Genomic DNA, 16,212 nt, shown 5'->3' on the forward strand with positions numbered 1-16,212 from the left:
CATGAATTATTCATTCAGGAATACAAGACGTACTAATAAAAATATAAAATAAAACAAAACAGAACAGAACTTATTTTAATATCATGTTATTAGCTATTTAAATGATATTTCAATATTTTCATCATCACACTTTATGATTTTTTTTTGTCCACAAAAAGTTATATCTTCCTGAAATCATTCTCAGGTGTTCTGTAATATTCACGCTTTTGGTTCTATCAGTTTCCTACTCCTGAATCCTGAGTAAACGTATGGACTTGGTCTGCTCTTCAGAGTAGCTCCGCACTTTCTGTCATTGAGTTTAATACCAGGAGGAATACTGTAGGCATTTGGGCCGGGTATAACAGCAGCTGTAAGATAAAACATTCTACTAGTGTTCTGGAGCAGCCATATGACATTTAAGTATATGACAGAATTCTGTAAGACCTTGTTTACTATTCATTTCGTTACATTTTTTTTTTTTTTTTTTTTTTGTTTTTTGTTTTGTTTTGTTTTGTTTTGTTTTATTACCACTTTTAATAGGCTTAAATGTGCATGTCGAACAAAATGTTTTACCTTGCTTTTTATCTTTGAATTCAGATCCTAGTAACTTACATATCAAGCACACCAGTTGGTGTGCCTGTATTTTGTTTTGTTTACTTTCTACCCTCCCCCTATTTTTCGGTGTATACTCAGTGGAGTTATCTCTCTTTGTATGTAAGACGCTTCAAATGTGCAAGAATTATACCAAGTCGGGAATCTAAAGTCTTTTGCGTTAATATCAGCTTGAGTAAACCTAGTCGACTGTCAAAATCGTCGTTTCTACTTATGATCATATAGAACGTTTTGTACGTGTTTTCTTTGTAACCTTGCTGCATGCCTGTCTGTCTTTGTCTGCATTTGGCTTATTGCACGTATGACACCTAGAGTTGTTTCCAGTCTGTATTTATACATGTACTTTTACAAAATGTTAATATCTACACTGGACATTAACTATATTCACTGTCGTATTTATGTGTTGTACTCTTCACTGCAGATGGTTTGATGGTAATGAGACTGCATTACAGGAAGACTTTCGAAAGTCTATAATTCTGTCATCCGCTAGAGTATAGTCTATTACCTTCACGAACTCGGACCCATAGGGAACTTAATTCCGTTTTAATTATTGTATAAATACGGAAATGAACTGTTACTGATAATACTACTTTAAAACATAATCAGGTAAATAAATCAGTTATTTATTTTTTTCTTTTCAAAAACCGAAGGCAATTGAAGACAATATTTAGAAAATGGATTGTGGTTGCACTCCACATCTTCCGCGTCTCAGTAGATTTTTTCCAGATATTAATGTACTTACTTTTACCAATAAATTCTGTTCTGCCTTTCATTGAATACTTCGGAGCAGATCTAGATAACTTTGGTGAGTACGATCCGGGTCCTGGGTTATCACTCATAGCTACATTACAAGCATGCACAGAAGTAAATTCGTGTACAGAAATGAGAAAAGAGAACATTTCAGTAAAACAAATTCACAGAGTTGATAATTACCAATTATTCATATAGGGTTGAATATAATTATATTTAAAGAATGAATCACAAGTCATAGGAAGAAACATGAATAGAATCAGTGTTTCATATAGAAAGAAAAACAAAACCGAAAATGTTTAGATTTCATAGGTAGAAAGTGGAATGTGAACGATGATTTATATAGATAGAAAGTGCAATATGAACGACCGTTTATAGACAGAAAGTGGAATATGAACGACCGTTTATAGACAGAAAGTGCAATATGAACGACCGTTTATAGACAGAAAGTGGAATATGATGAGGAATTCATTGACATACTAGTATACAATCCATATACCGATAGAAGATGATAATTTGTACAATAGTGTTAGGAATTGACAGGTATACATAGTAAAATAAGTACAAAAGTTCGTAACAGAAAGTATAATTCCAAAAGCTATTCATAAATCATAAATTTCAGTAATTCATTGGCAGTAGAAAGTTTATCCGTTGGCAGAAGAAAGGTTATCTTTAGCAGAATATGTGAGAAAGACAGTGTAACATGTTAGACCGAGAGCGGTGTTTGCTCACCAATTCAGTGAGAGAGCGCGAAAAATTTACCAGCTATACATCATTTAAAAGCTGTTCTTATTAGAAAACCGTTTGAAAAATAGTTATCAAATGAAAAGATGTGAGTGCAGACATTTAGAAATAAGGAGGACAGAATCGACAATTAAAACGTTGTACACGTGTATCATATCCGGGGTTTATATGTAATATACAGTCCCTAATTTTATGATAATACATGTATTGATACATGTATTGATATTTACACATAAACGATAACGTTACGAGTGAAGAATAAGAGAAAGCATCTACTTAAGACTGCATGTATAAAGTTCACAAAAAGAGCATAAATAGAAAATTATGAGCTCTTTTTAAATGAGAACCAAAAGAGAAAATGAAAGATGAAATATTTAATATAATTTAGATAGCCTGTAGTGTCATATACGGGGAAGTAAATGAGAGATAGGATGTGGTAATTCAAGTCATACAACATAATATACATAAAAAATGGGACAACTGAATAGATTTTAGGAGACAGGCGAAACAACTGCTAGGTTTTTTTTTAGATGGCTTCAAGACAGAATCCTAAGAACGATAACTCTCTGAGAATACGTAATAATAATAATGCAAAACTGAAAAAAGGTATATATAGTCTACAAGAACTTGTTTTCCACTATCAAGTGTATAATTACTTCGAGGTGCTTATTCAAGAAGACCGCATCCTTGCGATGAGTCAAATTCAGCCGCTCGGATCCATGGACGGGCGTGCCGGGCATACGTCCGCCCTAAAATTGGAAGAAAAACTCTTTTTTTTGGGGGGGGCATAAAATCTTGATTTTTCACAAATTTCACCTCCCCAAATTTTAATTCTTTTTACGCTTCCAACCTGAAACCTTGCATCCGCCCCTGACCGGGACGCTATATACTAATTGAGATTTGGAAAACAGTGTCCAATTGGAGACGACATGCATAACCATTACTACGCTACGGCATTTCGTCCACTGGTACTTACCATTTGGCATATTAAATCTTTTGCCCATAGAAAATTTGGCTCCGCGATCATTCCCTTTTTTTTCGTATGCGTACTTGTTAGGAGCGGGTACATCGCCTACAACATGGAAATTTCGAAGTTGAATGAGATTTGAAAAAAAAATATGTGTTAATGCTTCACTGAGACAAAAGACAAAAATATTCAACCAAAGAATATTGGATACTTTCCAGGAACCTTATTATACACAAAAATATCGAGGTTGAAACACGTTCAGACAGTCAAACAGTTGCATGGTAGAAAGACGACTGTATTAGTTACAAAATCAAAACTGAAACCTCGAAGTTAAATATTTGTAATTCATATGCATCACGATTTATGAAAGAAAATACAAAATATCACACAGAGATTTGTGTTAACAATGAAAGTGAATGTTAACAAATTAAACACGTGCACATAACATCTACCATTTTCCACCCGAAATGGTATTTTTCTGTTGATCACAAAATATCCATTTCAGAAAAAAAGTTTCCAGTCAACGCAACAAGTAAAATCCTGGGTACAAAATTGGTAAATAAATCGTTAACAGGGAGCAGACTTTTCCATTTGGCTGGTGCAAAGTTAAAACAATAATTAACAGTATCACAGAATGCTTGGTACGTATTTGGTTATCCAAATGAAGTTCACATTGATAGATAATGTCCACTTGATTCCAGTTATTATGTACAAAGACTATGCTTCAGCTGTAAATAAAACGAAAGTACAATGAACTTTTTACTTTAAATATAATGAAAAAGCAGCTGTAGGTTATGAACATTTAACCACCAAAGTGTAACTAACCATACTAAAACATGCCTCTAATGTACCTCTTAAGTTAGGAATTTTATTGTCGGTTGTCCCTATGTTGTTTATTTTGTGACTGTTATAAAATCATCGACAATCGATATAGCAGTCATCCAAGTATAAATAACACCTCCACAGAAAAAGCTCAACTTTGCGTCCACGGGTTAGTGTGATTTTCATCACATCCATTACATGTAGCTGTACGGGTTATTTCAGTGTTTTTCTAAACAATTTCAGAGTCTCATTTTCTTGGTAAGGATTTGATTTTAAAATTAGTTAACATGCAACTGGATTCACTTATGATATTGTACCCCATATCAGTATTTTCGACGGTGCAAGTCGTCTCATTTCTGTGTGTACATGTAATTGTATTCCATTCATTGTCAATGTTGTAGTGATTTTCGAGTATACTAAGTTTTCAGTCTTCAATTGAAACAGTGCACCAGTACTTTGATTTCAATTTTAGTGTCTCAAATGACAAAAAGATTAAGTATATTTTTGTTTTTAAAAAGCTTGTCGTTTACCATTTGTATTTTAATACATTTTTGATGTTTAAAGATTCTGTATCATATAAAGCAGTATTGATTTCAATACATATAAATTCTAAAATGAAAGAAGGGTTAAATTAACACCCCTTCCCTTCAAAATGTCTTAAAATGGCATGCAAATCAGTGTTTATATATCTTGTTTTGCTGAAACTCTGAAACTTTGTTGGTATAAAAACCTTCAATCAGTAGAAAGACGAGTTATTGTCTCAAAAACTCACTTTCAACAGTCTTCAGTTGCTGCTTCATTGAATAAGCCGGAGACTCATTGTGTAAAATGTTCCGTGCTATTTGATAATTCCCTGCACCTGGTGTATCTTCAACTTCTGTCAATATAAGAGAGAAACATAGAATATAAGAAAGAATTAAGTAGTATGTGTGCCCCATAGAAGAAAATTACTATTACATTGTTCATTTTTTTCTCATAAATTCAATTTAATGTGTTACTAGGGGAAAGTGGAGTGGTAGGAAACACATATGTTACATTTCTCCAACAATTCGTCCATTCATGGAAAAATAATTGGAAAAATATGTATTTATCAAAGATTAAGTAACAGCTATGTCACAGATTCCTAGTGTCTGATCTGCATGTAAAACTCAGAAATACAGCAATAAATGTAAATTACTAATTTGGTCATTTCTTGGTTAGGCATAAATAACTTCAATACACAATCACCTTTAGAGACATAATTGAGAGATTCTGGATAAGAAGGTTTGGTTTGTTGTCTCACTGTGTATGCTGGATCTTTCTTCATGTTCATCTTTGTTGTACCGTAATCTGCAGGACCAGGACGGACAGGCTCTATTGTAAAAAAAGGATATAAGTCAATGTGGGACTTAACCCAGAAAACAGTGAGAGTAAAGTGTTGTTGTGTTAGTTATCCCTAAATAAACATTTAAAGCATTGTAAGTTACAGTAAGTTTTTACCATTAATAATGAGAAAAAATGGTTTCACCCGCAGCTCGCCAAAAACACCAGGTACACATCGTATTTCTCCAGCACAACTGTTGTCGGGGAGAAACTCTGAATAATCTTAGACAAAATATCTAAATTATAGAATGTATTGGTACAGCCTTTCCTCTAAACTGTTTATCACTACGCTATCTGGAACAACATTACTATATGGGTCAACATTTCTGTGAACATTGTTTGGTTTTCGGGTATGTAAATTTCTGCAAAAATATCTCTTCAATTCTTACATGGCTATGCTGAATAGGGATGTATACAGGAATTTAATAACAGTAGAACGTGCTGGTTAACAAAAAGGACGCGCGCCAACACTTTTCAGTGATTTTTTTTTATTTCATGCAATATTTTTCCCCCCAACACGGGAGGGCGAGTGCGCGGGCTCGTAGCCGCCTTTGCTGACTAAGAAGAATTCGTTTAATAATTTCAAAGTTAATCCAAGTTGGGTTTCCATTCTTATTAAAACTAATGAAATTCGAATTATGTGCACATGGTATATTACACACGAGTTCTAAGTAACATCAATCTGATTAATGTAAAATGTTCGTTTTTACATCGTAAAACAAAGGATATACAGTAAGCGTGCACACTAATACCCCAAAAGTGACACGATGTTGATCAAAGTAGTGATTGTACATACTATACTCATATCAAAGTGGTGATTGTACATACTATACTCATATCAAAGTAGTGATTGTACATATTTTACTTAGATCAAAGTAGTGATTGTACATACTATACTTTGATCAAAGTAGTGGTTGTACATACTATACTCAGATCAAAGTAGTGATCGTACATTCTTAAATCCAAGTAGTGACATTGCATTATAAGTTCATGCATCAAATACGAAATTAACTCAAAACTAAATAAATTGAACCTGGTCAGAAAGGCAAATTCTTAATCCGTAGAAATAGGTAAGGAAATTTTAATTTCAAATGTGTAGAGTTCGATGTTATCATTAAGAGTTAGTTAATCATATGAATACACCCTTGACTCCATAAATGCACAACACCCCCCCCCCCGCAAAAATAAATAAATAAATAAATCTTTATACATGTAATGAAAGTCATGTTCATAGAAAGCATTATTCTTTTGTAATTTCGCGTAAAGTTATGAACACTTTGTTATGGATACACATTTCTACGACACTTCCACCTATTGTATCAAAATGCTCTTGCCTCCACCACAAAATGCATACAAAATGGTTGATTGATAAAACTTCACAGCATGGAGAAATTGTTACCCCCAAATAACGACTTTGGACGACTCCCTTTGAAAGTTGCCGATGGTGCACCCGTACCGGTCGGTTTTGAAATATTATAGGACCCCACAGGTGGCCTCTTGCTTTTGTCGTCGTATTCTGGTTTTATGTGCATTGCACCACTGGTTGTCTGGAATGGGCCGAGTCGCCTCCCTTTCAATTTGGTACCGTTTTCAGTTCTCCCACTGTCCAACTCATACGCACCGGGGCCTGGAGTGTCATTGGTCATATTGTCAACTAAGAACATTGCGTTTGTTTCCCGTCCCGTATCGATTGTACGACGTCGATCTCCTTTCATCGATATGCCACTATTGCGAGACGACCTTCTCGAACTGATGTCGTACTCATTTGGCGCGGGGTTGCTATCACGGTCATTCACTTCAACTGGAACATGAGACTGACCTTTGTTACTCTGAAAAGGTCCACTCTTCCTCCCTTTCATCGACACACTGGTACTGCTCCCTATTGATGTTTTTGATGAATAAAAACCTGGAGCAGGTGTCTCACTTATTTCATTAGGTAACAAAAAGACAGCATTCGACTGTCTTGCATTTTCGAATGTCCTTTGCCTATTACCCTTAAAAGAAACTCCCGATGAACTACCAATAGGCGACGCAAGTGTGTAATGTCCAGGTCTTACGTCTCTATCATTCAGTTCAGGTCCAATATAGGTAGCTCCCCTAGTCGTTTGAAATGGGCCAGTTTTTCTACCTTTGAACGACACTGCATTTCCTTTACCAAATGTTGATTTTATATTATAGCTACCAGGACCCGGTGTAGCCTCTATAAGATTTGGTAACAGGAAACCAGCATTAGCATGTTTGGGTTCCATAATAATCTGCCTTCTCCTATTGCCTTTAAAGGATACACCTGACGATTTACCTACATACGATGTTGTATCATACGTTTCCGACATTTTGTCTCTTTCATTATATTGAGGTCTTATGAACATTTGTCCTTTGTTTGTTTGAAAGGGACCACCCCTCTTCCCCTTGAAACTGACCCCTGAATTTTGACAGATAGTAGACTTGTCAGTACGATAACTATTAGGTGCAGGGTATCTATCTATTACTTCCGGAAGTAGAAATGAACAGTCTTGTTTTGCTCTGTCAAAATTTCGTCTCCTGTTTCCTTTTATCGTTGTGCCGGAGAATCTCCCGATGGAGGATTTTATGTTATACTGATTTGGTGCGGGAGTACCAGCGAAGAACCGTGGACTCAAAAGATCATGACTTGGCTGTAGTTGTGAGTAGGAAGTATACCGCTCTAATACAGACGGAGCTCTCCCTGTATTGGTCCTTATGTCCATCACAGAGTCCATCATATATCGGTTCGATGTTGGTGCACTGGCTAGGTTTAGTCTTGGTACTGAAACAAAGAAAACATTGAATTAAAGAAAAAGTACATGCAAAACCACCTACCTGCTATATCGAACCATCGGTATGCTAGTGTGACACTCTTCTTCTTCTTCTTTTGACCTGGATAGTAAGTTGCCGGGGATGGCGTAGCATTTGCCATGGCTGAAAATGACATAATATCATGAAAGTGCGAATGGGAAAAGGAATAAATAAACAAGAAAGAAAATGAAAAGAATATGAGCAAGATATAGTAAGAAAGTAGTTATAAATGAATTAATACAAATTTGTATTTTATTTATTTCGATAAGGGATTTACAGATTAATTATTACAAATGAGCAAAGCCTTCAACCTTTCTTTTCTGTGGTTAATGGATGCTAACAAGCTACACTATACCCCAATCTACCTGTTAGCGGAGTTTCTGGATGCCGACCGGAAATACTTTTCGCTGTAGCTGACCCGATAGTGGTGCCAAGATCGTAGCTGTTTGGTCCTGGACTAAACTTATTAACCGCTGATAGAAATATTAAATCGTTATGGCGCTAGTATCTGATTCAATTTTTTGAAAGAAAATGTCACTCAAGTAGTTCATCTTTAAACTATCAAAAGAACCACACTATTTAGTTGAACATTTACAAAAGGTAACGACCAAATCTCAAAAGAAACTGCAAATTATATAGATGAAATGAATGACAAATAAAAAAAAGTACTATCTTTATAACTAGCCTTCGAACTTACTTCTCTGAATATTTGGCGGCGGAGGAAGTTTAATACCGAATGATTTCGCAGGTCCACTTTTTGGGGATTGAATATCGTGGTCAGCCGGTCCTTAAAGTGCAATGTATTTTAAGTATGAAATTATCGTTTTTATACATTATATTAAACAAATTCGATATGGTTTTGTTCATATATTCATTAGGAAATTTGACAAGGTACTGAATCAATCAAGTTCCTGTTGACATTAAACACAATATATTATAGTCTGTTTGACATGCTCTTTACTGGAAAGAATTCAATTTGTAACTAAACAAAATCTTGATTTATATTTTCTCCAATAACGATCTTTTCTTTCTGTGTATCGTTACTAATCGAAAATGGTATATGAAGTTGTTCTTTTGTACCTGGACCATTGGCAACCTTTTGCTTTCGGGCAATACCCATGGATTTTTGAGAACCACGGGTCCAGTAACGGGAATTCGGTCTGTAATTAGGACCTGGTGTACCATCACCTTCAAAATTAGGAGCAATGAATATCAATGTGGAACGAAACATTCATTAAGTTTCAAGTGAGTGACAAATAGTCAACTGTCGCACAAAACACTTATTCGTGAAAAAAAGAATTTACTTTATAAAAATGTGCAAGTTATGCAACATGTGAGTTCAGAGTAAAATATCGGTAATGCATTTTAAAGCATAACATTTTAAATCGTCGGTAGACAACTTAAAGAGGGAGACCTGAGGTAAGGGTCATAACTCTTAAAATCAGTGATAGGTTTGCATAATATTCAATTTCACCAAAACGTATCAAGCTTTCATTTAAAATAGGATGAACTCAATCCGAGTTACTTTGATGATTAGATGAGATTGGTGTAAAATGCTTTACACAAACGTTCCAACGACTTGTACGAGTTATGTACCTTACCCTTGGTCTACCTCCTTAAACCAACGGTACAAATTATTATATTCGAGAGTTTCTAACCTCATGTTATTGCAACGGTAAAAAGTATTGATCGAAGAGGCTATAGAAGCTAGAATGGAAATTATTGGTAAATACCATTGATACTACTCTGAACGCACCTATAGTGAACTAAGATACTAGTGCAACTGTATAGTTAATCTTTAATGCATGTACGTGCAGATGTAGATGTTTTTTTCACTTTGCCCAAAATTTTATTGATTTATATAATGAAAATAAAGTAAGCTACATTTTCTGTTGTGATTAAACTCTTGTGTTTGCACTGACAGCGGGACATACAGTTGGTGCTGGCTTATTTTTTCCGACCTACCATGGGTGTCTACTGGCTGGACCATACTATTTGGTGGTCCAGTTATTATATCCTGGGGCTGTTTGTGGGCCATACTGTACTTTGGCCCTCCTTCTCCTAAATTTCTATATCTGACGTTGTATTTAGCAGGACCAATAAGATCAGTGGAATATTTTGATGCTGTTAGGACGAGAGAAATGAAAACATGAGGATCGTGAATGGATGGTGTAAATCTGTCAAAGATCAAGGTTTCCATATCACTACATATATACATAAGTTATCCCCTTAATGTCGTTTAAGGACAGACCTTTTTTTCGAGAATTTCGAGGAGAATGGGAGCTAGGATCTTTTTAGTGAGGTTTTTTTCGCACAAGGAAATCTGCGTTGTTATGTAATGTGAGAATATATTGAATCATTTGTTTTGTCCATGGCTTAGAAAGAAGTTGTTGTGTTATTATTTTTGTTATAGTAATTCATTTTTTTAAATCCCATACTCATCGCTTATAAAGTGGTAGGTGCTTTATCTTAATTTGCTTCACAAAAAGATCCAACATAGTTTTAAGGCTTCAACTAAGATATATATAACAAAAAACACATGAAAATATCGAAAAAAAGCAAACAATATGAGTTAATATCGGATTATTTAGTCTATACGTAATTTTTCATTTTCGTATTGAATCAAGTCACATAGAAAAGCCGTACCTTCTTCGTCGAAATAACACTTTGTTCTACCCTTTAAAGCGTATTGCTTTTTCCAAATAAGGTCTCCGGATGTTCCATAGTCAGCAGGTCCTGCTCGAGTTTTATCTATAAACATACATCATTTGAAATAATATATAGAAGCTAATGAAAAATTAAACCAAGCTACTGTTTAAAATGAATTGATGTTATAAAAGGTAGGTAATATATATTATGATTTTGATCGATTAGTTAGAACTTCAAATTCTTGTGCGTTTTTTTTTTTAATCTCAAATTTTGAAATTTACTACTTATTTTGGTCGATGAGTTGGAACATGAAGTCATTGTGCAGTGTTACTCCCTATCAAAATATTTTCTATAACTTCTACATGCGATACCTACCCTGTTCTTTAGGTTTCTGCCTACCGACAATGGAGTATTGCGCTGCTGACGGTTTAGTCAGGTTTAGGGTAGGATAATAGTCTGCAGGTCCTGCACACGGATCACCTGTCAAAATACCAGTAAATGTCACTCTTTGCTTTTTTCATTTTAGTTTTCATGGACTATAATAACTTAAAAAGCCAAAATATGCAATTATATTAGAGTTGATGTCATACTAAAGCGCTTCATAGAAACTCAACAAACAGACTAATACAAAAAGCAAACAAACGAAGCCTAAAAAAAATAATAAAACTTTGGTGTACAGCAATATGAGAAAAAAATAGTAGTGAAATGTAAAATGCCATTCATATAGTTTTTTTTTTCAAGAGAGAATATTCAACCGATATATTTTTGTGTATTCCGACTGTCTTGACTTAGTCAAACAGAAGAAAGAAAAAAATCAACATGTTATAATGCTAGTGAACGAATGTAGGTTTCCTACCTTCATTGCATTAATGAATAACACTTCATTTGTCACTGTTCCCATAATATCAATGTATGGGACCATAGGGTCAGGACCTTAATTGTTCTTGGTAAAGAAAGTAAACACGCCGTGAAAATTTGAAACTTTTTCTTTTGTTATATGGATAGTTGCTCAATCGAGACTTATAAAGTATTTCCCCTTTTGTTTTTGTTATTGTCAAATGTAATAAACACGTGTTAAATTTCTTGTGTATTAAAATCTATTTTTAGTTGCTTCGACAAGAATGAAGGCACACTATAGACGTTAAGTGTAAGTGTTATAAAGTTCAGAAATGAAATAGATAATCGTCAAATATTCTCCGTCACTGATTTTAGCTTACATGCCACGAATGCCCTAAAATCGGGTTACTTCTGCTAAAATCTTGGCCGATCAATTCAACTTTTAATATAAACTTCCCGTTCTCATCCAAGCAAAAAAAAAACCACACACACACACACACACGTGTATGAAATTATTGTAGCGATCTTTGGGTCGCTTATCGTATGATATTTACCAGGGAATCAGATTAGGAACTAGTTTAAACAACTGGCAATGAATAGTTATAGATAGCCCGGGAGTGCTAATGAATATGTATATGACCTATAGTCTTGTGACTAGCCCCTGTGCCTGAATCGGAAACTGTGTTATGTTCAATGCTAACCGATCATTTCATGTAAACTTCCCGTTCTCGTAAAAGCAAGAAACACACGTAAAACACAGGTGTATGATATTTAAGAGATACATTTTTATCTCGATAAAAAATTTCTGGATTTCAGCAGAATTAGTATTAAACTTGCTTCATTCGTCTATAGAGCGATGTGTTTATATTGGACATCAATGACCATAAGTGACTTTTTTCCCAGAGACTTCAGTACAGCTGATACTTTGTGCGCTGTGGTATAACGTAGGTTCAGTGTGCAAATATAGAATCAAATCAAATTCTCGGAGAATTCCACTGTAAATGGTCCCAAACATGCATCATAGATTACATTTCGAAAATGAATATTTCCAATAGTAAATGGATATAAATGAAGAAACCATTAGGCGTTGTAATATGACATTGTCGACGTCATACAAATTATCAGGCTAAATAAGGCATCAGGGCCAGACCTGATAAGTCATATGATGTTAAAAATATGCCCGAAATTATTGCTTAGCCACAATTATTAGCATTCAACAAATCATTACAGCATGCATGATGTATTTCCCTCGTAGTGGAAACTTTCAAACGCGATTCCCATTATCAAGAAAGGTGATACTTCTTTGCCCTTTCTTATAAACTGTGTTTGGAAAGAAATAGAAAGGGTTGTAAATACATTTTACTTTACAAGTTTCAATCGGGATTTCTACCAGAACGATCCACAGTTCATCAATTACTGGAGTACCGAAAGGATCAGTATTTATCCCCTTTTATTCATAATCTATATGAATGACATAACAGAACGTCTCTTTTCCCTTCGTAGGCTATTTGCTGATAATTCATTTTTCGGCTACTTAAGCAATGGCATAACAGAAATTTAAAAAAATGTTATTGATTGCGATCTTTTATCGTTGGATAAACCAAGGAGTTTAATACATGCATATATAAATCCTTTGATAAATGATCAAAAACTTGGTTAAGGAACTTAACTTTACTTCAGTATTACAATATTACTTTACTTTCATGGACTCAGACCGTTTTAAACTGATTTTTATGTGTGTTTAATTGTGTATTCCAATATGACGTCTTCAAAGGGCTTTGAAACCACAACTGTGGTTGATTTTTGATTGCTATATGAGCAGCACGCGAATAATTGGGCATGGCTTTTGTGAAAATTACTGCCCACCTTAATCACGTGTAAACAAACACACGTAACATTCCGATGTGTATCAGATTTTTTCATTCATTTCAGTAGCGTGAATGAACATCAAATTCATATTTAATAAAAATATTAAACGTTATGTTTTAGAAAAAGTTGTATTATATTCCGTAAAAAAATCACTTATACACGTACACAGTAGCACTTGCCACGTGCCACGTGCGCCATCATGTATGAAAACAAACAATAACAATCGTCAATGAATGAAACATTGTACCTGTCCATGTGTTAATATTGTGACCTTATATTGCAAATGACTATTGCCATATCTAACATCGTTCTACTCAATTCGCCCTTTCCTTCATTATGAAAAAATACAAAGCAAAGTTCCACAAGCGACCATTTCAATTGACAAAGCGTAAAGTATACAGCCATATATAGACAAAAAATGTGGCAGGTCTAAGGTTACCGTAATAGGTCACGATAATGTAAAAAAAGTACCGTAATTGTCCCATTAGAATCGAAATAAATCACGGAAACTCCATTTTATCATTGTTCTACCACGGGCTATCGCTCGGGGTTAAATAATGCAGCATAAATGGTCACCCCGTGGTAAATCAATGATAACATGGAGTATCCGCGATTTATTTTTTTACTGTTATTTCCTCAGTGGCCAGATTTTAAAGGGAGAGGATTGTGATCGCGCCTAAGTACTTGAAACCCGCCGCATTTTTTTACGCTTGTCCCAAGTCAGGAATTTCTGGCGTCTGTATTTCTTGCTTCGTTATCACCTTTAGTCTATTTTCTATGTTACTTGAGTATATAGGGGCAACTCTTTCCCTGTACCTGTGTGTTAATAACTTATGATATTTTGGGGCCAGCTGTAGTCTGCCCTGTGGTATGAGGATTTCCTCGTCGTTCACTGAAGACCAATGGATGGCCTTTAGCTGATATTTTCATTTCAGTGGGGTTTTCGACTCTTTGACATATACACCATACCTATTCCGTTATATTTAAACCAAATAAAACAGATACTATGGTGTCCTCAGTCGATATTCAGCCCGAACGGAAAAGACACTCCACTTAGCAAATCTCACAAACAATTTGAATTACTTTTAGTGACGACGCAAAGTGGAACGATACATAAATATAGAATATCTAGGTAGCATATTCTAAAAAAATTAAAATTTAAACTTTCTCGGAATCACTTAGAAAAAAAACTATTCATGTGTATATCCGACCGTTATTCGAATATGCTTCAGAGGTCTGGGATAATCACTCAAAAGCTAGAAACTTTACAACTTGAAGCTGCTAGAATAATAACTGGCTTATCAATATTTACCAAATCGGAGAAGTATAACACGAAATCGGATAGAGAAAACTAGAAGATCGACAAAAACTTAAATGCACTAAAAGATTCCTTATTGCTCGAGCTGAATCTGTTCATATCTCATCACATTACACCAGATAAACCTAATGTTATATTTTTCCTGTCTCGTCTTAACTTTGTAAAACTTGAATTTGTTTGTTTCAACTTTATTGTAATTTAATTATTATAATTATTATTTTTTCAGGAGAAGACTTCATAAGTGTGTTATTTTATTTGTGTCTTATCCATTTTTTATTACACATAAACTATGTTTTAACTTAACTAACTATCTGGTGTTAATAGGATAATTAAATGGTCACGTGTGCCGAAGAACGCCTAGATATAATTTGCTGTTTAAGTTAAATCTGTATGGGTTCTTAGCACGACTAAATATATTATAGTTATTCATGATCATATTCATTATATAGATTTCCTCCATTATTCACTCCTATTTTCAACACGATTTTTAAGTTTTGTTAACGGCGGATTGACATTTGTGTTGATACTTTTTGGCGGGAGAAACTCCGAGTGTGAAATGAAGGAATTTATTTCAGTGTGAATTATCGATTTTTTTACATAGGAAACATTCGATAAATCACTGCTATCTATATAACTATTCTAGTTATTAAGTGCTATTACATATATGTTAATTACTTGCCCAGAGAAGTCAGCGGCTTTCCTCCTGGCTGAATAATATATTCTCCCATAGGTGTTCGGGTTACTGAAAACAAAAATTACTGCAAAGTTTAATCGTTTTGTTGTTGTTTTTTTCTTCAGTTTTTGCTTTCTACGTTATATGTATAGTACGTGGCTTCATGATCATTTTTTTAATTACATCTTAACCTGTGTCATTTCCTCGTTTCTGACAAAACTTTAAAAACATATAATCTTGCTTGGAACTTTCAAATATTATACATGTAGTTGACAATGCAGTCCTGAGACATTAGTTGAGAAATTTCAAGTTTGTTTTTGATTAAAACTAACATACTTGGCTTTCTGTGAATAACGGAGTTTGATTTACTGGCGATGGACTCGGGACTCGATGGTTCTGGTTCTGGTTCTGGTTCTGGATCAGGCGGGGGAGCCTCTGCCATTCTTTTCAGCAATAATTTCATCATCTTGAATGCTTTATCCACTTCGCAGTTGCAAAATCCCGACGATAAGGAACGTTACTAAACCATAACGTCATAAATGATACACCGTCGCTATGGAAAGTATCACACATGCGTACTGTAGACGGCTAACCAGTTTCTAATTAATTTTATAAAATTTCACTGTGATTTTCCAAGATAAATAAACTTAAAGATGCATACCCTTGCAATGCTAAGAAAATTAGGCTTTCAATAAATCATTATACATTATTGGTACTTTGTTCGTAGAAATTTTCACCAAACTGAGTTGAATATAAGTGATAGGTGACAAATTACTCTAGTAAACAATATTACTATACATATGAACATTACAAATA

At 34.5% G+C, this 16,212-nt stretch overlaps 1 protein-coding gene across 4 annotated transcripts; it reads right to left on the reverse strand.

Moving 5' to 3' along the window:
* Positions 1 to 61: 61 nt before the first annotated feature.
* Positions 62 to 15,961, reverse strand: LOC148626909 (uncharacterized). Of its 4 annotated transcripts, XM_088560002.1 has the most exons (14): positions 15,733 to 15,960; positions 15,403 to 15,465; positions 11,075 to 11,179; positions 10,697 to 10,801; positions 10,016 to 10,174; positions 9,131 to 9,238; positions 8,748 to 8,837; positions 8,416 to 8,523; positions 8,075 to 8,173; positions 5,102 to 5,227; positions 4,647 to 4,751; positions 3,062 to 3,157; positions 1,334 to 1,432; positions 62 to 347 (listed from the first exon to the last, which is right to left on the reverse strand). In XM_088560002.1, the coding sequence occupies exons 1-14, from the start codon at positions 15,860 to 15,862 to the stop codon at positions 199 to 201; spliced, it is 1,542 nt and encodes a 513-aa protein (XP_088416128.1). In that variant the 5' UTR covers positions 15,863 to 15,960; the 3' UTR covers positions 62 to 198. The 4 variants fall into 4 exon arrangements, with proteins under 4 accessions (XP_088416128.1, XP_088415992.1, XP_088416213.1 ...); XM_088559866.1 differs by lacking the exons at positions 8,075 to 8,173; positions 8,416 to 8,523; positions 8,748 to 8,837; positions 9,131 to 9,238 and adding an exon at positions 6,693 to 8,021 and having other exon boundaries at positions 15,733 to 15,961; XM_088560087.1 differs by lacking the exons at positions 8,416 to 8,523; positions 8,748 to 8,837; positions 9,131 to 9,238 and having other exon boundaries at positions 15,733 to 15,959.
* Between the last annotated feature and the right edge of the window lie 251 nt (positions 15,962 to 16,212).

This window comes from Perna viridis, chromosome 1, assembly GCF_037379345.1.
Source record: "Perna viridis isolate PV_CMFRI_1.1 ecotype Kerala chromosome 1, ASM3737934v1, whole genome shotgun sequence".
Lineage (NCBI taxonomy): Eukaryota > Metazoa > Mollusca > Bivalvia > Mytilida > Mytilidae > Perna > Perna viridis.

Excerpts from the sequence above, each read along its gene's own strand:
- LOC148626909 (XM_088559866.1), bottom strand. The coding sequence starts at position 15,862 with ATGATGAAATTATTGCTGAAAAGAATGGCAGAGGCTCCCCCGCCTGAT. Across the intron at positions 15,466-15,732 it reads CGTTATTCACAGAAAGCCAA|TAACCCGAACACCTATGGGA; the intron begins GTATGTTAGTTT and ends TTTTGTTTTCAG. Across the intron at positions 5,228-6,692 it reads TAATATTTCAAAACCGACCG|AGCCTGTCCGTCCTGGTCCT; the intron begins GTACGGGTGCAC and ends TTTTTACAATAG.